This window comes from Balaenoptera borealis, assembly GCF_965194805.1.
Source record: "Balaenoptera borealis genome assembly, chromosome: 19".
Classification (NCBI taxonomy): Eukaryota; Metazoa; Chordata; class Mammalia; order Artiodactyla; family Balaenopteridae; genus Balaenoptera; species Balaenoptera borealis.
The window spans coordinates 6,830,693-6,853,312 of NC_138878.1; the positions used below are offsets into that span (position 1 = coordinate 6,830,693).

At 41.5% G+C, this 22,620-nt stretch overlaps 2 protein-coding genes across 9 annotated transcripts in view; one reads left to right on the top strand and one right to left on the bottom strand.

The window, feature by feature from the left end:
- Nucleotides 1–22,620, top strand: part of CMC2 (C-X9-C motif containing 2) — a gene marked incomplete at its 5' end in the record, with an annotated part of 39,518 nt that overhangs the window by 2,426 nt on the left and 14,472 nt on the right. For 2 of the 4 annotated variants that reach the window (XR_014237301.1, XM_082366429.1), the window contains one exon: nt 21,989–22,162. The exons of 1 other annotated variant lie outside the window; for it this stretch is intronic. Coding sequence is in view for 1 of the 3 variants with exons in the window: in XM_082366429.1 (XP_082222555.1) it covers nt 21,989–22,162 (174 nt within the window). Of the gene's footprint in view, nt 1–21,988; nt 22,163–22,620 lie in introns of those variants that run through there. One more of the 4 variants, XM_082366430.1, reaches the window with a different exon arrangement.
- Nucleotides 503–21,778, bottom strand: CENPN (centromere protein N). Of its 5 annotated transcripts, none has more exons than XM_082366399.1 (11): nt 21,642–21,778; nt 18,906–19,086; nt 17,507–17,552; nt 15,093–15,152; nt 14,716–14,792; nt 8,437–8,613; nt 6,541–6,642; nt 5,203–5,266; nt 3,546–3,658; nt 1,395–1,521; nt 503–1,134 (listed from the first exon to the last, which is right to left on the bottom strand). In XM_082366399.1, exons 1-11 carry the CDS (start codon nt 21,671–21,673, stop codon nt 1,052–1,054), a joined length of 1,062 nt encoding a protein of 353 aa, XP_082222525.1. In that variant the 5' UTR covers nt 21,674–21,778; the 3' UTR covers nt 503–1,051. The 5 variants fall into 5 exon arrangements, with proteins under 5 accessions (XP_082222525.1, XP_082222526.1, XP_082222529.1 ...); XM_082366400.1 differs by having other exon boundaries at nt 18,906–19,047; nt 21,642–21,707; XM_082366403.1 differs by having other exon boundaries at nt 21,472–21,685.

Genomic DNA, 22,620 nt, shown 5'->3' on the forward strand with positions numbered 1-22,620 from the left:
AATCTAAACAAATATATTTCACATAAAATACCTATTGGTATTGGTATAGACAATACCAATACACTATATTGGTATAAAGCATTGTTTAGCCTCTTCTGATTGTGTTTATATCTGTATATTAAGCCTCTTTCTGATTTTCATCAGAAGTAACTGATATACCAGTTTTTAAGTATCTCATTTAAATTGGTGTTTTTCTCCTCTGCTTTGGCCACTGGCTAACGCCATCCAAATTTTCCCTTTTATTCTAGCAGTTGAGGAGGCACTTGTATGTTCTTATGTGGTAATCTTACCTCTAGTTTTATTTTGTCCTCCTATTCTTTTTCTGTCCTTCATTTGCCCAGATTTCCTCACCTTTTGATTTTATCATAATTGTAACATATGTTGTTATAACCCCAAATCCTTTGTGGATCAAGATAGGGAGTAGATTTTAAAGTGTTATTGTAAAAGGACATGCGATTTAGTGATGATCACTGAAGGATTTTCACCAAAAGTGACCGATACACCCGTTTTTAAATATCTTTATTCACAAACCTGTATATTATCTGTCAGTTGGAATGCCATATGTATGATAAAATAGATGAGAAGTATCATATTTACAATGAAATCATTATTTTATATAGCTGAATCAACTGATAGGCTACCTCCTGCAATAATAACTTAATGGGCCCAATTCTACCTTTTGAATGGACCAATTTTATGATTCTCCTGGAAAGTTTTGGGTTGGGTATAGTTTCTTGTTGCTTCTTTCTGTGATCCAAGGCTTAAGAGAAAATCCCTGGAAACCAGCAACTGGAACCAGACCTCTCCAGGATTGAGGAGAGATAGGAGTGAGAAAAAAAGACATCCTGTCACATCTTAAAGTCCCACAACTGCTATGCTTTGCAGGAGGAGGAAAGAATCAGTCCCAAGAATTATACTGAACATTTCTAAATCGTCAGCATCAAGGATTAATCTCTAAAACAAGTTTGCAGATAGAAGCTATCCAGCTAGTCATTATAAAATGCATATGCAATACAGTCAAGGATGCTGTGCTTACAAAACCACATACATCTTATTTATCTCTAATTTTAAAATAATTCATTCCCTTATTGGGTATGCAAGTGAGCAATGGAGAAAGTGGTGCATCTGCAATACCTGAAATTAAAAAAAAAAAAAAAAAAGAAAAGAAAATGAAAATAATCACAGGGACAACGATTTGCGTCAGTTTAAAAATGACCAAGATTAGAGGGTGGATCATGGACCCCAGTTAAGTGAAGCAGAATATGCAAAACAGGGCACGATGGGATAGCAGATGAGAGCCATGAGAAAGCTCAGGGGCAATTAGTCAGCAAAGAGAGGGTCGAATGTAGTATGTTGTTAATTCTTCTGGCTGATGAAGTATGCTGACTACTTACCGGCTGGTGCTAAGGATTTCAGTGCTTCCAGAAGATGGGGGCTAGAGAACTTAACCAGGCACCGGAGGGGTTCTTCTCTCTCAGCCAGGATGCCCCCATTTAGGTCACTTTTGAATTTCGTTTCAAGCTGTCAACAGATATATTTTTAAGTGACGATTAAATATATCAGTTGCAATGGCAAAATATAAAGAAATAGGATTATGTATTTCACTAATTCTTGTTATCAAGAAACACAGGAACTAATGGGGGTGGGAACCATTTAATTTGCTAATTGCAAACGTTCAGGGCAACCAGTATATCCAACAATATCACATGCAAAAAGCCAAGCGTGCACAGTGCCTGACACACAGGAGACCTTGCATGTCAGTTCCGCCCTCAGATGCCCTTTACCTGAGCATTAGGTTTGCATTCTTAATGGAAAATGAGCACTGTTTTTTGTAATCTGTCATTTCAATGTAAAAATGTCATGTGTTTTGAGTCACTACTGCAGTTTAACTTCTTATTATAGAAGATTTAGAAAACATACAAAAGTGAGGAGCGCAGTGTAATGAGTCCCCACGTGCACATCACCCAGCTGAAACAATGACTGGTCTTGTTCCATCCATTACTCGACCTTCCGTTCCCTACTGCCCACCCCCACTGGATTATTTCGAAGCAAATCCAAGACACCATAGTCTCCCACCTGCAAATATTTCAATGTATCTAAAAGAGTCCTAAAAAGGACTCTTTTTCAAAACTTCACCCCCATCACATTACCACACCTAAAAAAATTAATAACAGTTCCTTCATATCATCAAATATATAAGTACTGCTACTTCAGTAGGTACTTGGCTCTTAGATTCTAACTTCATTTTTTTAACTTAAAATTTAGAGACAGAATGCTGAAATATTTAGAGGGTGAGTAATGTCTGCAACTAATTCAAATGGTTCAGAATAAAGAAAGAGAAAGAAAGAAAGCAGATGTGGCAAAATGTTAATGATTAGTAAATTTTGAAACAAAGGGGAAATGAATGCTCATTGTAATATTCTTGCATGTTTTCTGAAGGTTTGACATTTTTCAAAATAGAAAAGGTACGGAAAAATTAGTAGCAGGTATGAATAAATGTGTGCCTTGACTTATAGAATAGACCCATTCTAAGATGTGTATAAAGAGAAGTTTTGTGGACTAAATCTTAGGTATCCTACATCAGTGGTTCTCTGTGCAGAATCGGCTAGAGGGCTTGTGAAGACAGATGTCTGGGACCCACCTCCAGAGTCCATGATCCAGTAGGACTAGAATGGGGCCAAGAACCTGCATTTCTTACCCATATTCCCAGCTGAGGCTGATTCTGCTGGTCCAGGGACCACATTTTGAGAATGACTGTCTTAAGAGTGTGAGCTGTTCAAAAGAAATGGGTTGAAACCTGCCATTCAGGGAGCATAACTTGAAAGGTGTCAGTCAACTTTTCCCACTAAAAACAAATCAAACCAAACAGGCACTGGGCCTGAGTGAGCAGATCAATGGTAGACTTAAAGTGTGGTCTGTAGCTGCAGAAGGTTCCTTCTAAGCAGAAAGAATTTTATTGGAAGGTTTGAGGGGAGGGGGTGTTAGGAGTATGAGCATGAGTATTAGACTAGGGTGATGGTGATATAAAGCCTTGAATTCTTCTAATGGTGGCCATGGGCTTGCCCCCCACCTGGCTTTCCTGGTGGGCAAGCTTCTGGAACGAGCCAGGTTTGCAGGCTGCTGGGTTTTCTCCACGTGATGCCAACTGGGCTTTGTAATGACTTATTTACTCACTCTTTTATTTATTAAGTATTTATGAGCACTGACCATGTGCAAGCATTGTTCTAGGTGTGGGTGGGCTAGAAAGGTATAACCTACCTTTTTTTTTTTTTTCTCAAAAATACAGATCACAGCTGGTTATACATAACTGAATTAATATGAAAGGTGAAATGAAAAGGCAAATTCAACATTTCCAAAGGTCTCCTTTGCAACAGAGGAACTTACTAAATATGATAAAGAAGTCTATTTTAACTCATAAACTTATTATACAACATTAAAGTGACAAATGAATGAGAGACAGTTTCTTAGATCTGTTTTCCACTTACAGTTTTAGTTCTTTTTAAAAAATATTGATAACTTGTAGTTAGTTTATAGCAGTGTCCTACCTTATATTGTGCAAATTCTAGTCTTGGTTGTGGATAGTCTCCAAAAATTTCTTGAGTCACTCTCTGGACTCTCTCTTTTTCTATTTTGTTTTCATGAATGATCCTTGAATCCACTACAGATGGAAGATTTCAAGAGAAACAGCTGTTATATATTTAATATTATTATAATATTATATATTTTATATATGTTAATATATTTCATCCATAAAGTATCATCCTTTCATTCCTAACCTTTCAACTTGCTTGTATAACTTAAAAATAATGTTTACTGTTTCTTCTCGATTGTAATAATTTCTTATTGTTGAAAAGCTGGAAAGTATAGGCTGGTAAGAGAAAATAAAAATCACCCATAATTCCACCACACAGAGATAAGTACTGTTAACATTTTAATCTATTTGTCTAACCCTTTTTTCAGTGAATAAAAAGATATATATTTTTTAAACTGGGATTATAAAATACACACAATTTTGTATCCTGCTTTCTTTACTTAACATAAAATCAATAGCAGTTCTTATGCCATTGGAAAGTCATAAATATGTTTAGTTCATAATGGCTGTACCATTTCATTTTATTGCCAAATCACTGCCAAGAGAGAGGAACATTTTCATTTTTATAAATCTACATTGTACCCCATCACTTTTCTGAACTTTCTGATCCACATTAGTAGTTTCATACTCTATTGTCTTGGGTTTTCTAGGAAAGGACTCATGTCACCTGTGAGTACCAACAGCGTAACAATTCTGATTACAGGCGCACCTCAGAGATAAGCGGGTGCAGTTATATACCACTGCAATAAAGTGAGTCACATGAAGTTTTTAGTTTCCCAGTGCATATAAAAGTTATGTTTATATTGTACTGCAGTCTATTAAATGTGCAACAGTATTATGTCTAAAAGGACAATGTACATACCTTATTTAAAAAGTACTTTATTGCTAAAAAATGCTAACCATCATCTGAGCCCTCAGGGAGTTGTAATCTTTTTGCAATAGTAACATCAAAGATCACTGATCACAGATCACCATAACAAATATAATAATAATGAAAAAGTTTGAAATATTGTGAGAATTACGAAAATGTGACACAGAGACATGAAATGAGCAAATGCTGTTGGAAAAATGGCGCCGAGAGATTTGCTCAACGCAGGGTTGCCACAAACCTTCAATTTGTAAATAACGCAATACCTGCGAGATGCAATAAAGTACTCAGGAAGCATTAAGAGCCTGGACTCCAAGCTCAGATTCGGATTTCACTCCTGGCTTTGCCGATTCCTAGCTATGTGATTTTGCCTCACAAGTTATTAAACCTCTCTGAAACCCAGTTTCCTGATGAAAAGAGCTTGTTCATGGGACTGCTGTGAAGAAATAGGAAATGACTCATATAAACACCTTAGTATGGTGCCTGGCACAGAAGAAATGCTCAACAACTGTTAGTTAATTTTTGGTTTTGTTGTGATTATTATTAGATGCCAGTCTAGTAAATTCTAAAAGAGATTATGGTAGCTTAGCTTCCCCACTTCAACAGAAATTTAATTTTCAATTTTCTGAAAACAGTAAATACTTTTGAATCACAATCCTGGTACATAAATGTTTTCCTCGATGACAGAAATCTGAAAAGGAATGTCCTTCCAAATTTCAGTTTTATCTTAAAACACACATACTATTTATATCTAGCCCAAGGCTTCTTTCTTGTAGAGGTGTAGTAGAGTTGTGAGTTTCAAAGGTCTAGGAAAAAGAAAAAAGAAAAAAGTGAATGTTTTCCTAATTTTATCACCTTGAAGTATAGATATTAATTGGTTTTAATGTACAAAAGTATGGCAAATCTTATCTTTAGTTTTTCCCAACACAAAGATTTGAGGCCATTTGCATACTGAGTTGAGCATTTCTCCTAGAGCGATGTTGGCAGAGAATGCCAGCAACATGGCTGCTTTGTTTGAGGAGCTCTGTACCTTGTTAACGTGAAAAATGGACCTGGAAGAAGTATAGCTGGTGAATGCAAAAGCTAGAGGAATCAGAGGCAGCACTTACAATGTGATGTTTCAGCTTTATATCTATGTCTTTATAACTGTAAAAAATTTGCTGAGATTCCTTATCGAAAAGTAACTTTCCTATTGTAAGTCTGAACCTCTCAGACCCCTTCGCTTACTTTCCCCACTGAAGCCATTGTTTTTATAATTAAGTGTTTGACAATATGAATTTTCCTAGAAACGCAACTGTCATAGGAGAACCGTTGATAGCAATTTGGTAGGAGGGTGGTAGGTAAGGGGGGGGGGCTGCTGTGGGAGAAAATCATTATCTAACTTCTTAATGTTAGATTTTTTCCTTAAAGAGTAGCTTGCAGATAGCCATCACTTCTTTCTACTTAGAACAGATGAAAATACATAAGTATAACATACCTAAGGGCTCAAAGATATACACAGAGCCTTAACAATCCTATAGGAGTCTGAACATATGAGCACACAGATGCCATGCAGAGGAAAAAAAAAAAAAAATCCCTAAGCCTGGGAGCAAGGCCAGATCCGTTCTTATCATTAAAGGGGAACAATGCGTTCAAATAATTTTGACAAATAAATTGTGGGACTTAATAAACCAATGCCTTCTCCTTTACTTCCAACTCCTGTATCAGCTGCTTGACTGATGGGACAAAAAAATCTGCTTCTCTCTTGCAGAACAGAATAATATAATCAGCTTCAAAAGACAGTGTCGAGTTACTCTGAAGAGAAAATAAATTCTGATTGGAATAGATGATTTGGAAACGGGGACCTATAACATAGACCCCAGTGACTAATGGGCAGTATAAAATACAACGCAACTATAAAAAGATGAGAGTGAGAAATTATATTGTTTCCTTTCATGTTAACTGAAAACTTTCTGCACTTCAGGGATATCTGACGTGATCTCCTGTCACTGGAGGTAGACTTTCCCACCTGCTCAGCTTCTAAATTATGTGTGAAAGAGAAAATGGAGACTTAACTTTAAATAGTCACTGATGGGCTCACCTGATTATACTGTTTAAAAACAATAGCCTTAAGAGAGTCCAGATACCGGCTTCTGAGGTCCATTTTCACAATCTGATGGTGTTTGCTAGCAATTGTCAGTGCCTTGAAGGGAAAATTAGCAAGACTATTAGCATTACTGTGTCTATCTCTGTATTTACAATACTTGTTCAGGAAAAAATCCAGAACAATTAAATCTCATGGCCTGTTACTTAGCTTGAAAAACGAAAACAGGGGCTAATGGCATTAAGATTCTCACAAATGCAAGGTCTTTTGTAATACCATTTTTAGAAAAGTGATCCTGTTTATTTTTTTTATTTAAAAAAAAATATTTTTTTTAATTCTTGGCTGCACCAAGCAGCATGTGGGATCTTAGTTCCCCAACCAGGGATCGAATCCGTGCCCCTTGCAGTGGAAGCACGGACTCTTAACCACTGGACCGCCAGGGAAGTCCCAAAGCGATCCTGTTTAAAGTTAGGAATTATAATAAATGAAATTCAGAGTTAAGAATAAACAGTGAATACTCAAATGTTACCATTTTTGATTACTAGTCATTAATACTACGATACTGCCATACAAAAATGCAAATATGTATGTACGCTCTAGGACAAATTTTGAAGAAAAAAGTGCAAATTAAATGCAACTTATAAAAGCTTCCCATCGTCTGGGGAAACAAGTTGGAAGACTGAAACAGAATTAGTAGCATAAGGTATTTACCTGGAACTAGAGGGTAGAAATAGGTTTGCCTTAAGATACACATTAGAAAAGAACATGAGCTTTTGGGGCGATGTTTAAACTAGGTGGGATATGGTGGACTCACCTGGCTGTCAGTGGATGGAAAACCACTGTTTATTGTGGAGGAGAGACTCCAGATGTAAAGGAGAGTTAAGTGTTAGAAAGAAACAGAAGTGAGCAGCAGTAGCAATCCTTCTGCCATTTCAGTAAACACCTAAGGAACTTAAATGACAAGTCTGCCTGCCTGGAGGACTTGGTGTTCTACTCGGCACTAGAGATGATGCAGCCAGGACGGCAGAGCTGCTTATCTACAATCAGCTCTGGAACCAACTGAAGCACCATTGTAGTTGTGCATGTTAAGACGGTCAAAGCAGCAGCAGTTGCCAGGCTAATTTGGGGAGGGCTTATTTGGGGGAAGATGCTAGGAAGCCTGTGATACCAAAGGCAGAGCCATAAACAGAAGCAGGCTCTGACCAGGGGACCATCTTGTGTTAAAGCACTCTTCTTGTGTATGCAATGTGGGGAAAATGGTTACAAATGAAAGTAATGTTCATTAATAGGCAAATGATGAGGTCATGAAAATGTAGTGAGGTACATTCATATGTAACCTCATTGAAATGTTCTGTTAAGTTAGAAAAAGCAAATTACAGACCCTATGTACCAGCGTGGTTTTTGTAATAAAACATCTTCTGAAAGGAAATAGCAGAACTATTAAGAGCTGTTATTTTGAGTGAGTGGGATTGCGCAGAAGGGTATGGAGTCTTAAAAGACTGTTCAGAGACTTCTATGTTGGTTGGATTTTTACCTTGATTGTGTACTACTTCTCAATTACAAGACAGTAATGAAGAGTTCTAAAGCAATGCTTATGCTGTGCTCCCACTTGTAGAATAATAACACTTTCTGCTTCTTATTTTAGGAGATCAAGAATTACAGGTGGTATTTTTTTATTTGGCTGCGCCGTGCAGCATACTGGATCTTAGTTCCCTGACCACGGACTGAACCTGTGCCCCATGCAGTGGAAGCGCAGAGTCTTAACCACTGGACCGCCAGGGAAGTCCCCCTACAGGTCGCATTTTATATCAAATGATATTGAGCAGTTTAAACCTACATGGACCTGAGATAAGGATAATACAGAGTTATAGCTTATAGTAATTGGTTCCATACCTGACCCAGAAGGGGTAGATTGCTTTTCAGTTGGGAGGAAGAAGTGAAGGCATATGGAGTTTGGGAATAATACACCACGTAAGCAGGTTTGTACTGGTTTGGCTTTCTATACTGTGTTCCCCAGGCAATTCGAATCCATACTGCATTCTCCTCAGCGTCTCTGAAGCTGACTGTCACCTTATTTAAAAAAAAAAAAGATGTAAGTTTCCTAATTAAAATCTCATGTGGCACCAACAACAGGTGCTTTTTAGGGGTGAAGGATGTTACTATAATCTTGCACACCGGCTGAGATCTGGCAGTCTTTTCTCCTCTGTTTTTTTTTTTTTTTTGGGCCGTGCCGTGAGGCATGCAGGATCTTAGTTCCCCAGCCAGGGATTGAAGCCATGCCCCCTGCAGTGGAAGCATGGAGTCTTAACCACTGGACCACCAGGGAAGTCCCTCTCCTACTTTTCATTACAGTGTTTTGGGAAATCTTTGGGAAAATATTTTGTGGTCGTTTTGTAAAGATACATTCATGCCTTGCAAAGTCTTTTGGAAGGAAAAAAATTTTAAATCCTACAAGCAGGATATGACATCAGAAATTTTCAATAATTTCTTGGGCTTTGTTCTGAAAAACTATAAGAGTTTATGAAGCAAGGCAGCCTCACAAATGAGATATCTTATAAGGAAGCATTTTTAGCATTGAACACAGACCTAGCGTGCACTGTAAAGTTTAATAGTAAGATTTCTATGTAGCAGTGGGCTTAAAAAAATACTAATCCTAATGCTTTTATGCATTTAGCTCAGGTGCTAAAAATTACCCCAAAGCAAAGTTACATAGCGAGACTATAAGAAATTCTACACGGTTTCCATTTCATGGATAAAATATAGACCTTTCTAAACTTTTAAATATGATTGCCAGTTTCTATGGAATTTAATAGCTCACTCCTAGATTATTAGCCCCCCTTGCAGCTCAGACCCTGGAGATACTTGAGACAGGCACACTTGGCTTGCCCACATCCCTGTTTTTTTTTTTTTTTTTCCTGGCTGTGCTGCGCAGCTTGTGGGATCTTAGTTCCCTGACCAGGGATTGAACCCGGGCCCTCGGCAGTGAGAGTGTGGAATTCTAACCACTGGACCACCAGGGAATCCCCTGCTCACATCTCTTTATTTCCTCCGTCTTGTATCTTATTCCTGGTGATCACATGGCTGCTGACATTAGCAAAGAAGGCAGTTACAGTTGTCCCTAAGGATTCTGGATGATTGGTTCCAGGACCCCTCTCAGATACCAGGATACCAAAATCCAAGGATGCTCAGGTCTCTTATATAAAATGGTGTAGTAATTGCAAATAACCTATGAGATCCTCCCACATACTTTAAATCATTTCCAGGTTACTTATAATACCTAATAGAAAGTAAATGCCATGTAAATAATCATAAATACAACACGAATGCTATGTAAACACTTGCTGACCCAAAGCAAATTCAAGTTTTGCTTTTTGGAACTTTCTAGAATTTTTTTTCCTGAATATTTTCAATTTGTGGTTGGTTGAATCCATGGGTGCGGAACCCATGTATATGGAGGGCCGACTGTATTCTGACTCTGCCCACTCTTTATCTGGTTGCTTCCCCAAATTTCCTCAGTGTATCAGACAAGGAACCCAGGACAAGGGGCATGGAGGGTACAGAGCAGTCTGACCTTCCCCTGGGTGAGCAGCACAGCCCTCGGCCCCAACAGGCATGCAGTGGACCTCTGCCAGCTCGAATGGAAGAGGACAGGATCTTATTCTGAATAGCCTCTTTGCATCACATTACAAAAGAAAAGTGTGTAAAGTCAACATTGAGTGTAGTATACGGAGGGCACATTTTCACTAGGAGAAAATTGGTAGCATTCAACGGAGTCAGGTAGTCGCTAGTCTAGAATGAGGATAACTTAAGTGAGGGCTCATGAAGGGACTTAAAGAGGTCTGTGACCTCCTGAATTGGATGCACCATTGGATGGACATGTCTAAAGGTATGCTTTTCTAGAGAGGTGCTATGCCACTTATCAAAATTTTCATAAGGGTCTATAGTCCAAACAAAGGTTAAAAATCATTAGGCTAAGAGGAAAGGGCGTCCACAGAGTCAGTGTAATCCTGGCCCGGCTGGCCAATGCTCCATCTCACATTCTTACAGTAAATAAGATACTCAGATACCTGTAGAGGCAGGACCCAAATATAGACATTTATTATTTTCCCAAGAAACTACCTCAATGGATATCATCCTGCAATACCTGGGATAAAGCGTTTCACAGAGGAGAGCTCAGATTAATATTGCTCAAGCTTAAACGAGTGCAGCCAAGGGACTTCCCTGGCGGTCCAGTGGTTAAGACTCCGTGCTTCCAACGTGGGGGGCGCGGGTTTGATCCCTGGTCAGGGAACTAAGATCCCACATGCCATGTGGCACAGCCAAAAAATTTAAAAAAAAAAAATTTAAGATGACATAAACAAGTGTGGCCAAGGGTCCTAAGTGGTTTGGCGAAACTGGAACTGTTCTCTTGGCCAGGGTATCCTCCACTAGCCATCAACTGTCAGTAACTGGCCAAGGCCCACAAGCTACTGAACATACGTATGTTTGGCGTGAGAATCAAATGAAGCTTACGATACAAAGAATCACCACATATTTAACACATTAACATACTTAAACACAGACCATCATTATTATACTACATGATACAGGCATAGAAAGGGACAGAAAGTGTGCTACCTTACAAGTGAAACAGTTTTTAGTTTGTCTCTTCTTTGTAAGTTTTTCCAGGAACTTTGTATTTTGAAGAGTTTTACCTGGTAAGATGTGCAGTTAATCTTCTCTCTCTCTCTCTCTCTCTCTCTCTCACACACACACACACACACACACACACACACACACACACACACACAGACACAGACACACACTCACTCACTCTCCACCCATCACTCCCCAGTTAGGGTCCCTGTGTCCTCTCATATCAGCTTCTTTCCCCCATTGGTTCAGGGCAGGAGTTCTTTACCTGAAGCCCATGGTTAGAATTCAGGGCATCTGTGGACTTGGTAGGGGAAAAATTTCATTTTTATTTGTACTAATTTCTAACTGAAATTTAGCATCTCCTTCAATTGGAAAGTAGGCATCAAAACAGTGGAATTTTAGGACCTGTTACTTTGTTGTCCATAGAAATCCTAAATACTCTTATCATAACTGTTGCACATGCCTCAAAAATATCATTTACACCTATTAGTACTTTGAAACTAGTTGCTTTTAGACCCATCATGGGATTATTTATTGTGTTAATAAAGAAGCACATGCATTACTTATCACAATTTGGCATTTTAATACCTTAATAACTGTATTTTTAATATCATTTGTTTCCCCTGTGAGTCTATGGATTTTATTTTATAGCATTTAAATACACTTTTCTGAGAAGTGGTCCATAAGCTTCACTAGTAGCCAAAGGGTCCTTGGCACAAAAAGGTTAAGGTGCCTGTCCTAGAGCAGCAGGTGAGTCACTCTTCACTCCTGGGCACGAGGAGATGCTTTTTGTCATGATGTCACCATCATCAGCCTTTGGGAAAGTGGGGTTATCCAGCCACTAGTTAAATTATGTGGAGGAAGGTGGAGATAAGCCGGGAGTCCTCAGTCAGTTGAGGAAGGGGGTGAGGACATGTGGGCCACCTCGGAGTAGAGGGACGGGGAGACAGAGAAGACACACGGCCTTTACCTGCTCATCCTCCTCATCTAAAACCTGCCGCATACACAGCATGTCACTCTCTAGCTGGCCTTTCAGGCAGGACAGATATGATCAGTAAAAAAGCTCCTTTGTCCCCCCAGCCTCCACCGCTAGTGTGCCTGAAATTCATTCAGGAGGCAAAAGCTTTTGATAGTGATAAGAAAAGAGAAATCTAACAACTGAAATACATGGGCATCAAAGTGGGAGGAAATGTGAGTATTTCAGACTCTTTTCTCCTTGCGTGGTGAGGGCAGTGGCCTGGGGTTAAGAGAACAGAAGTTCCTGGTGCTTAAAAGGGGGACAGGAAAGACCATCAGGTGAGGAGAAGGTGCTGGGAGGGAAGATGCAGAGAAACTCTGAACTGGACCCGAGAGAGAGAGAGACACTCTCTAGGTTTCTTGTTTTGGGTGAAGTAGGGTGGGAGTGTTTGCTGCGAGTGTTTCTCAAGATGAGTTAGCCAGTCATGTTCACCTTCATAAGAAGGCTGCTTCCAGAAGGGTCCAAACCACATATCCACAACACTTTTGGAGGGCTGGCCAGGGGTTATGTGGTAATGAGGCTCTTTGTTTTAAAAAAAAAAAAAAAAAAAAAAGCAGGTGCATGTGCCACAGCCACAGTCCAGACAGGACTCTCCTGTAACGTCTGCAAAGTTCATAATTTCATGGTAAGAAGAGTTTTCAAATAATATAATCCAAAATAAGAACTTAGGAGCGAGGTAGAAAAAAGTGCTTGCTTATTCACAAAATTTAAAAAAAAAGGAGACGTACCTTCTCTTGGTTCACAATTTTCTTTGAATTAATTTATAAATTAAATGCAGGGAATTCCCTGGTGGTCCAGTGGTTAGGACTCTGCGCTCTCACTGCTGAGGTCCTGGGTTCAATCGCTGGTCAGGGAGCTAAGATTCTATAAGCCGTGTGGCACAGTCAAAAAATAAATAAATGCACCCCTACTCAAAAGGCTGAAGATTTTGTTTTGTTCTGTAAACCTGAGAAAATGTTTCTAAGATTCATCTGGAGAAACAGGACATTTTTGACAAAGAAGAGTAATTGGGGGTAGGGGCTGGGTTGACTTGTCTTAAGGGTTATTGAAGTGTTTTAAAAAATACAGCGATTAAAGGAATGGGGAGTTTGCTCCAGGCAAGTGGCCCTCCTGATACCAAATCCAGAAGCAGGCAGAGCAGCCTACATGGTAACTGGCAGGACCACTCTGAGTGGTCTCCCTGCAGGTGCAGAGCCGGCCCTGGAGGAATAGACCAGAGTAGGTGCTCCCTGCAGGCAGCTGCTCTCACTCAGGCTAAGGCCCTGCTCCTGCTGGAGGAAAAGTGAAGGGGGCGGTGAGGAGGGACCAATGGGATTGCTTCCACGTGTGTGACACATCAGGCGCAAGAAGAAATATTTCCCTCCAAGAGTCTTGTGGCAGAAAGAAAAGAGCTTGAGGATGAGCCTGGGGAAAGGATGTACTTTTACTGAGACCTGAGCACATTTATAAGCAGTAGAGTAGGAATCAGAAGAGGCAAGAGATTAAGGATGCAAGAGAACAGAGGAAAATAAAGCAGGTATGTTGGATGAAGACATAGGAGATGGATTCACAGCACACACAGAGGGTCATTATAAGAAAGGAGATGAGGGAATATGTTGGGTGACAGGTGGGTAAGTACAAAGCAGGACCAGTTAGAGACAGGATGAGGTAAGGGGATGGAGAGACAGGTCAAGGAGTTTATCAGAGAAGAGGGAACACCACTATGCCAGAGAGGACGGCCAGAGCATGGTGAATGGGACAGAGTTTTTGGCTTGTCTTTATATGCAAGGAGGACTAAGGCAGAGTAAGGTGGAAAGGGAATGAAGTAGGGGAGGCTGTTAAAAAGTGATCACCTCAGGACCGACTGTATACCAGAGGGAACTTGGCTCAATATTCTGTAATAACCTAAATGGGAAAAGAATTTGAAAAAGAATGGATACTTGTATGGGTATAACTGAATCACTTTCCTGTATGCCTGTAACACATCATTGTTAATCAACTATACTCCAATATAAAATAAAAATTAAAAAAAAAAAAAAAAGCAATCACCTCAACCTAGGATAAGATGTTGAGGTGGTACCTGTGGAAACAGACTGGGAGCTGAGGACTCTTCGGTGGTCTCGAGCTACCCTAACGTTGTGGCCACGAGGCACCTAGGGCCATTTAACTAAAATTCATTACAGTTAAACACGACGAACATTTTAGTTTCTCAGTCACACCAGCCACACTTCAAGTGCTCAGTAGCCACACGTGCCTGCTAGCTGGGTCCTGGACGGTGCTGATCTAGAACATTTCCATCGCTGAACACTTCCATCCAGTCCTACTGGGCAGTACTGCTCTTGAGAAAGCAGCAATACCCCTGAACTGAGAGGTAAGGGGAGAGGAAAGTTTTGTTTGTCTTTGATACAGAATATAACAGTATGGAATATTACTAACTGAAATTCTTACAAATTGAAAAAAAATAATGTAGTAGCGAATTTCAAGTGCACAGATGCCATGAAATTGAATTTTATGGAAATTCAGATAAATTTTATTCTTACATTTTTTAATGCTCTCTTAAGAATTTTCTTGAATGAACTTTTGAATTGCTCCATATCAAAAAGGTCAATGTCTTCACCTGTCAAAATGAAAAGAAAAATAAAGAAAAATCAAGGGAGCTACAGTGTCTTCAATACATTTACAAAGATCCTGAAGATAAGCATTTGGTGTAACCTCAAGGAGCAGTAATGATCAAATCACACAAACGCTGCTGGTACCCCTGACAGAGCATCACCAGATATATTTCTCATTTTTCTATACATGAGTAATAATCACCGCATTTGGAAAGAAAAGAGACTTAAGAGGAACAAATTGCTACTCATTTTTAAATTGCCAAAACATCAAATACAAGTGTTCAGTTAAAAATGGAAAACATTACCTGGTCCTTTACTCATCTGAAAAACATCCCAAACTTTCTGATGCCGATGAAATTGAGTATCTGAGACAGGGAGGAAGAGCTTATTACTATTATATCAAGAGAACTTTCGAGTAACTATCATATCAGAGAACTTTCAACTTATAAATACATATTTTTAATAATGTGAAAGTGGAGAAAAATAACAGTAATTTACGAATTAAGTTATACAGATCTTTATTTAAAATATAGATTTTAAATGGATTAAATTTACTCCAGACAAATAAAACAAGTCATAAGGAATTACTCAGTATAGTAGAGATTTAGCATTAATTCTTAGACCATTTATTCTGTCCGCACAGGTCTACTCCACAGACTGCTGCATCTATGCAGCAAGCCAGGGATGACATGCTCCTGGAACTGGTGTTTCTATTGGCTTTCCTTAGTCTGGAGCACTCTTCTCCTAGCTCGCTGCACATCTCATTCTGGTCTCTACTGAAATGCCACAGTGCAGAACGGCCTACCCTGAACACCCTACCAAAATCGACCCCCCATCCTGCCCTGCTTTAGTTTCCTTCATAGTACTTACCACTACCTGACATTACAGCATACATTTAGATGTTCATTTGTACACTGCTTGTACCTGTGGGATATTGGACTTAGTCTTGTTCACTGCTGTAGTCCCAGTGTCTAGCCACTGGCTGGCATTAAACATATATATTTGATGAATGAATGAATGAATGTATGATATAGAAGACACCCTCCAGGGGTTACAAACTTAAGAGTATCTTGGAGTAAAAATGGGCCTAGGAAGTTACTGAGTTCAGTCCCAACATATCATCCTGGCTTTACTCTGTCCCTGTGCTGACCTCGGTCTGCATCCCTGTGTCTTTGGACCTAGGACCAAGGTGCTCTGCACCCCATAAGAGGGGCTGTTGGCCCCAATACTCAATGGCACCAACCTGCTGTGCCTTTGTCTTATTACTTTTCTTTTTTTCTTAGTATTTATTTTAGAAGTCTAGCAATAGTTTTTCTTAAGTTATCAGCACATTTCTTCGTGTTCTTCGAATTCAATCTGTGTATTTAAGTTCAGATGGTAATTTGAGCTTGCTAATAAAATCTCTCAGTAATGGGAATGATGGAGTATACAACAAGTTTAGTGTTTCTTATGAAAACCATGGTTAACTGAAGGACATAGGCCTAGTAGAACATGGTCAGCAAAAGAATCAAAGTCTGGTCAGCCAACCCTCCCCTAGGCCTGCAAGCTGCTAGTCAGCTTTAAACTTTTCCAAACCCACACAAAAGAGGCTACTGCCCTTGGCTGAGGGGGGCATCCTGACCACTTCCTTGGTTTTTGGCTGCCCAGATTTGTACTTCTACTCATTTCTGAACAAAATGTCTTGAATATAGTATAAAAGTATTCATTCTGCTTTACCATTTTCACTAACCTTAGCGTCACTATATACCCCAAATAACTTAAGAATGTCTTATTACTTTTCTTGTCCTGTGTCTTTTTTTTTTTCTTTTTCTGGTGCCTTGGCGTCCTTGTCTCCCCATCCCACCCCATTTATGGCGATGGCCTGACAATTCTTGATTATCCAGTTCTGTCCAAAACAGGTGTAATCAGGTATAATGTGATGCCTGCCCTGAAAGATAGCATCCAAAGGGTTTTGTTTCTTTCCGGTATTTTCTTCCTTGGTTCTATGTTTCAGAGTTCAGATGGCCTGCTAAATGATCTTTGAATAAGGTTGTTATCGTAATAATGGAGATTAAAAACTTTTTGTTGTTAATGATTCTTTTAAACCTCGTGTAGAAGTTCATGATAAATGGCAAGGACTTAAATACAAATGCAGACATTTCCTCAAATAGAACACGTGCTAGACTAATCCATGATATTTGTGACAAGCTTGGTCCACCTCTAGTGTCTCCTATCTTAGCCGGGGGCCCACTTTCCTTCTAGTTGCACATGCAGACCCCAGAGCCATGTGTGCTTCTCCCACTTAGTGCCCCCATGACCACACTATGTGCAAGTGCAGTCAGTGTTAATCCTTACACTCCTTACAAGCTGCACTGTAATTAGAACACATTCGCAGACATCTATTTTCAAATTCTGTTAATAATAATACAAAGCCTAACAAACACTAACTATGTGCTTATTGTATGCCAGTTACTGTGCTAAGGGCTTTTCAAGTCTTATCTTATTTAACCCTCATAACAATCCTGTGAAGTAGAAGCTGTTATTGTCCATTTTAGTTAGGAAAAGTCTGAGGCTTAAAAAAAGGTCGTGTGACTTGGCAAAGGACACAAGACTGGTAAGTGACAGAGATGAAATATGAAACCAGGTCAACTTGACTCTAGAATCTGAGCCGTTACATACAAAACTGCCTCTCTGATGAAACTGGACTGGTTAAGCATAAATACAAATCACCAAAACTTACAAATGATGTCTAAAAGGGCTGCATCCTTGAGACTTGCACGATTCTCCTGAAAGAGAATATACCATTTTTAGTAATCGTGGTGATAGGTGTGGTTCTACCCCATCTACAGCACATTTTAGGATTGCTTAGAGCAGATGAGGGCCCTCTCAGTACTTTACTGACAATCTGTCTCCCATCTCTGCTCTCCTGTTAAGTAACACATACACCTGCTGATTCGTGTCTCATTACAGGTTCTCACAACTGTTCTCCCCCGATCTAATCCTCATTTATCACTTCTAACTTTTTTTTTTTTTTAATCTGTGGTATCTGTCTAGATTTCCTCTGTCCCAGGTTTTCTCAGCCAGGTGCTAGTGACATTTTGAGTCAGATAAAGCTGTGTTGTAGAAGCTGTCCTAGGATGTAAAGGAGCATTCTTGGCCTCTACCCACTGGAAGCCAGCAGCACCCCAATCCCACAGTTTTGACACCCAAAAACGTCTCTAGACATTGTGTCCTCTGGGAGACAAAATCATCCCAGCTGAGAACCACTGCTCTATACACACACATTTATATGTTTACATATTATATAGTTTCTTTCAGTGTTATACAGAAAGATCTAGTTTATTCTTTTTAATGGTTAAAGAATATTTTATGTGGACGTATCATTATTTATCTAATCTAAGTATAGTTGTTTCCAATTTTTTGTGTGTAAACAATGCTCGTTAACAGCTTTATATATAGATATTTACATATCTATAACTAGGTATATAAATGTTTATCAATTATGATATTACATATACCTCCTTATTTTTTATTATGTTTTCCATATATGTAAATTTCGAAGTGGAATTGCTGGGTCATAAAGTATATTTATTTAAAAATGAATGAACAGTCTATTTATCGCTTGTAAAAATAAAATACAGTGTGTGTGAAAAAAAAAAAAGTATGAGGAGGGGCTTCCCTGGTGGCGCAGTGGTTAAGAATCCACCCGCCAATGCAGGGGACACGGGTTCGAGCCCTGGTCCGGGAAGATCCCACATGCCGCGGAGCAACTAAGCCCGTGCGCCACAACTACTGAGCCTGCGCTCTAGAACCTGCGAGCCACAACTACGGAGCCCGCGCGCCTAGAGCCCGTGCTCTGCAACAAGAGAAGCCACCACACTGAGAAGCCTGTGCACTGCAACGAAGAGTAGCCCTCGCTCGCCGCAACTAGAGAAAGCCTGTGTGCAGCAACGAAGACCCAACGCAGCCATAAATAAATTAAAAAAAAAAAATTAGTTCCTTTTCCACTATAGTGCTACATAGCCCTCCTAACTTCACAGCCTAGCAGCTACCTTACATCTCTTTTGGACTAAGGAAAGGAAAGAAAAAAACCAAAGGGTAGCATCATGTTGAAGGTTAATCATTTTGAACACTGTTACCTCACAAAGCAGAACCAAGTCCTGAACAAGAGATTCCTTTCTTTGCCGGAAGTTTACAGTCTGCAGTTGATTTTCAGACAAAAAATTCCAGGTTTTTAGTATTGTCATCATTTCAGTCATTGGGATTTTCAAGATGGTCCTCCTGAAAAACTCGGAAACAGTTTCATCCATCTCTTTGGCACTTTCGTAAAGACAAAACCAAAAACAGCACGATAAAGTATTAACCAAACACAAAAGTGTAACTTAGTGAATTTTCAGCATATTTTTAGCCAGAATTTTGATTTGTAGGCCAAACACCCAAATGTTTACCATTTTTCAGGCGCTCTGCAAACAGTGTTTCAACAGGAGGATTAAATTATTTTCTCCTTAAGCGTACATTTAAATATGTTTTAGAGTTTTTAAAAATTTGTGCTCTCCCTCCTTTCCTGGCTAGAGTGTTTCGATCTTTTGATGGCAAGGACATGTGAATCATTCACTCATTTACTGATTCATGTATCAAATTACTGAGCACCCGTGTGTGCCAGGCACTTTTCTAGGCACTGGGGATAGATACAGCTTTAACCAAAAAGACAAAAATCCCTGCCAACATGGAGTGTCCTTTCTAGTTGGGAGAGACAGGCAACAGGAAAATCACACAAAATGTTAAAAGTGGTAAGTGCTGAGGAGAAAACAGAGCAGTGTTAGGAAGCAGTGAAAGTGGAGCAGGCTGGCAATGGGTGGTGGGGATGGAGAGCAGGCCTCAGAGAGAAGGGGACATTTGAGCCAATCCTTGGCGGAGGGAGAGTGAGCCATGGGGCTAGCTGGTGGAGGAGCTTTCCAGGCAGATGGAACAGCAAGTGCAAAAGCCTCGGGGCCTTCAAGGGACAGGGAGAAGGAGGCCTCCAGAGAGGTCAGAGTGGTGAGTGAAAAGGCAGAGGAGGAGGTGAGGTCAGAGATCATGAAGGGCTGTGTTTATGACTAGAGGCAGAAGTCAGTCTGTCAATCTCACCTGCTTCCACCACGACTATGGGATTTCCAAGGACAAATAGAGGAGATTCCCCTAAAAGAATCCTGGCTGTGATGTATTTCTACCATTTAAGTGTTGAACACGGCATATAATTTATTACCATCGCCCACTTCTGAAAATATATGGGTAGTTGAATATATTGGGTTGGCCAAAAAGTTCGTGCGGGTTCTTCTGTAACATCTTATGGCAAAACCCACATGAACTTTTTGGCCAAGCCAATACTTTGAAAAGACACTAAAAACAATAGTTAAAAATAAAGAGGAATGATTAGGAGTTGTTTAGAGAGAAAAATAACTGAATTAAGAATGTGGGAGCAGCATCAGGGTCCTGAAAATTGAGCCTGACTCATTTCCTTGTCCAGATGCAGGACCCACCTGCCTTAATGTCAGGACTAAAATCCTCACCATGGTCCACACGGCCCTGCATTGTTTGGTTCCTGCCTCCCTGTCATCTACCACTCTCTCCTTGGCTTTCTGAGCTCCAGCTACACTGCCCTTCTAGTTTCTCTATTACAAGAGGATCCCTTCAGCTAAGGGCCATTGCATCTGCGGCGACCCCTGCTTAGAAGGTTCTTCTGCACATATTCACATGGCTCTTGTAATTCAGGTCTCAGCCGTGCTTCTTCACAGAGAGACTTACCCTAACCACCCAATCTAGTTATTTCCCCACCTTGTCTTTACAGAACTATCTGAAATTATCTTGCTTATTGATTACTTTATTGCATTAAATATTTGATTCAGCTTCACTAGAGCAGGAACTATGTTTGTCTTATTCATAGCTGCATTCCTAGAATCTAGAACAGTGTCAGCCCAAGAACTGTCTAGTGGAAATACTTGTGGAATGAAGTCTTAGAGACTCTCCTGAAGCAGCCGTGCCCGAGGAGGTAAACAACCTGGGAAGGATTAGGGTCCAACAGTCGGTGACAATATCAAGCCAACGTCTCCCATCAAAAACACTGGAGGTGGGGGGGTGGTGGTTGTTAAAATGCAGATTCGTGGGCTCCAACGATTTAAACTGGGGGGGTGTGGGGGACCGAGAAGGGCTTGAGATTTTTGCATTTTAAGACTAAGAGTCTTAATTCCGGCTAAACTTTGGGAATGCCATTCTAAAGAATTCTGGTAGAAAGAGTCCACGCAATCTCATCAATAAAGTTGGAAAACCCTCGAAAAAACTCTTCTGATTCCGTGTGATTAGCTAATTTCTTTTTACATCTGAGCGCTTAGCACAGTGCTTGGCTTGGTGCTCGAGATAGAACAGCTGAATGAACGCATGACAAAAAAGGTCCCTTTTAAGTAACTTTCCTGGAAATCTACACAGCCTAAGAGCTGCCAGAAGGAGCAGAAGGAGTAATGCGAGAGGCTGCAAAGACTAAAAAGGACGGACGCCAAGGTTAACCAAAAACCAGGACACCCAACTCTGGGGAAAGCAGCAACCCAGGGCTGGGATAAGTTTAGCCGGTGACAGCTCCGCGCGGCTCCAGCGTGACGCAGGCCCTACGTGAGGCCCCGCCCCACCACGGGCGGACGTGACGTCACGCTCCAGCGTCACCGCCCTCCTCACCTCAGCCTCAACTGTAGTCCCCAGCCTCCGGCCCGAGACCAAGCGCCAATCCCGCACCTTGGGACTTGCGGCAGTCGCGAAAGAGTCGCCTCAGAGGCGTGGGACGTGGCTTCTTCAAGGCTCCCGCCACGCTCGGGGGCCCGATGCCATGCCGCCAGGGGTCCTCTTACCGTCCCACATCGCCGGCCAGCTCTCTCCTCATCAGCTGTTCCCGCCTGCTGCACCTTCAAAGCCACCAATTGCAGTTCCCGCCGCCCTAGAGCCCCGCCCACCGGAGCTCAAACTTTGGACTGTACCCTCGGCACAGGGGACCGTGTGGGGAGAGCGACGGAAGTGAAACTCGCCGAGCCCCCGCCTCACTCTTCTTAGCAGAGAATATTGTTTGAATGCTTTAATCCCAGCCACGAAATCTGGCTCGTCGGTTCGACTTAAAGTTCAGGCTCTGCCGCGCCTTCGCGGACTCGCTCTCCCTCCCTCTACAGCGCCAGAAAATGGGCCTGTCCAGGCCGGATGGCGCATGCGCATCGGGCGGGGAGCGGTGGGGGTTGGCCGAGCGGGGTCAGGCGTGGAGGGCGCGGAACCTTCGCCATCCGGAGCTGTCCCGGCTCCGGCGCCCTGGCCGCCGGCTTTTGGGTGCAGCGTCTTCGCCGGTGAATACCGCTTCCGCTCTCCGGGTGTGACCGCCAGTCGGGTGAGTCTCGGGGGTCCGGGCCGTTCCGAGGAGCGCTGTCTTCCTGGCTGAGGTGTGAGGGGAGGCCGCGGGACACTCACCTGTCCCCCCTCAGGTACCCAACTCGCGCGCCCCGCAGTGTGCCATCCTGCCGGGACTTCGCGCCCGCCTGGGGGGTTGGGACCACTGCGCTGGGTGTTGCCGGGGCGTTGGAGTCGTCCTGAGCTCCCCGCCCTCGGGCATTCTCTGGGACGCGCGCTGGTAGTTGAGAGCCGGCTTCGGTGTAGACTTTTCACTCTGCGGGAATCGCCCCCGCCGCCGCTCTCGAGCCTGTGACCTGGGGCGAGCTCCTCCTCACTCCGAGCGTCAGCTTCCTCGCCTGTGAAATGGGTATAACCCAGCGCCTCGGTTGTGAGAAGAGAAGTTCTGAACACTGTGTCGGACGCGGTGAGCGCTCAGTACGTTGTGGGATTATTACT

Coding starts and splice junctions, on each gene's coding strand:
- CENPN (XM_082366399.1), bottom strand. CDS start 21,673: ATGAGGAGAGAGCTGGCCGGCGATGTGGGACG. Junction 14,793..15,092: donor TCAGATGAGTAAAGGACCAG/GTAATGTTTTCC, acceptor TCATTTTGACAG/GTGAAGACATTGACCTTTTT. Junction 6,643..8,436: donor ATCTACCCCTTCTGGGTCAG/GTATGGAACCAA, acceptor TTTCCCTTCAAG/GCACTGACAATTGCTAGCAA.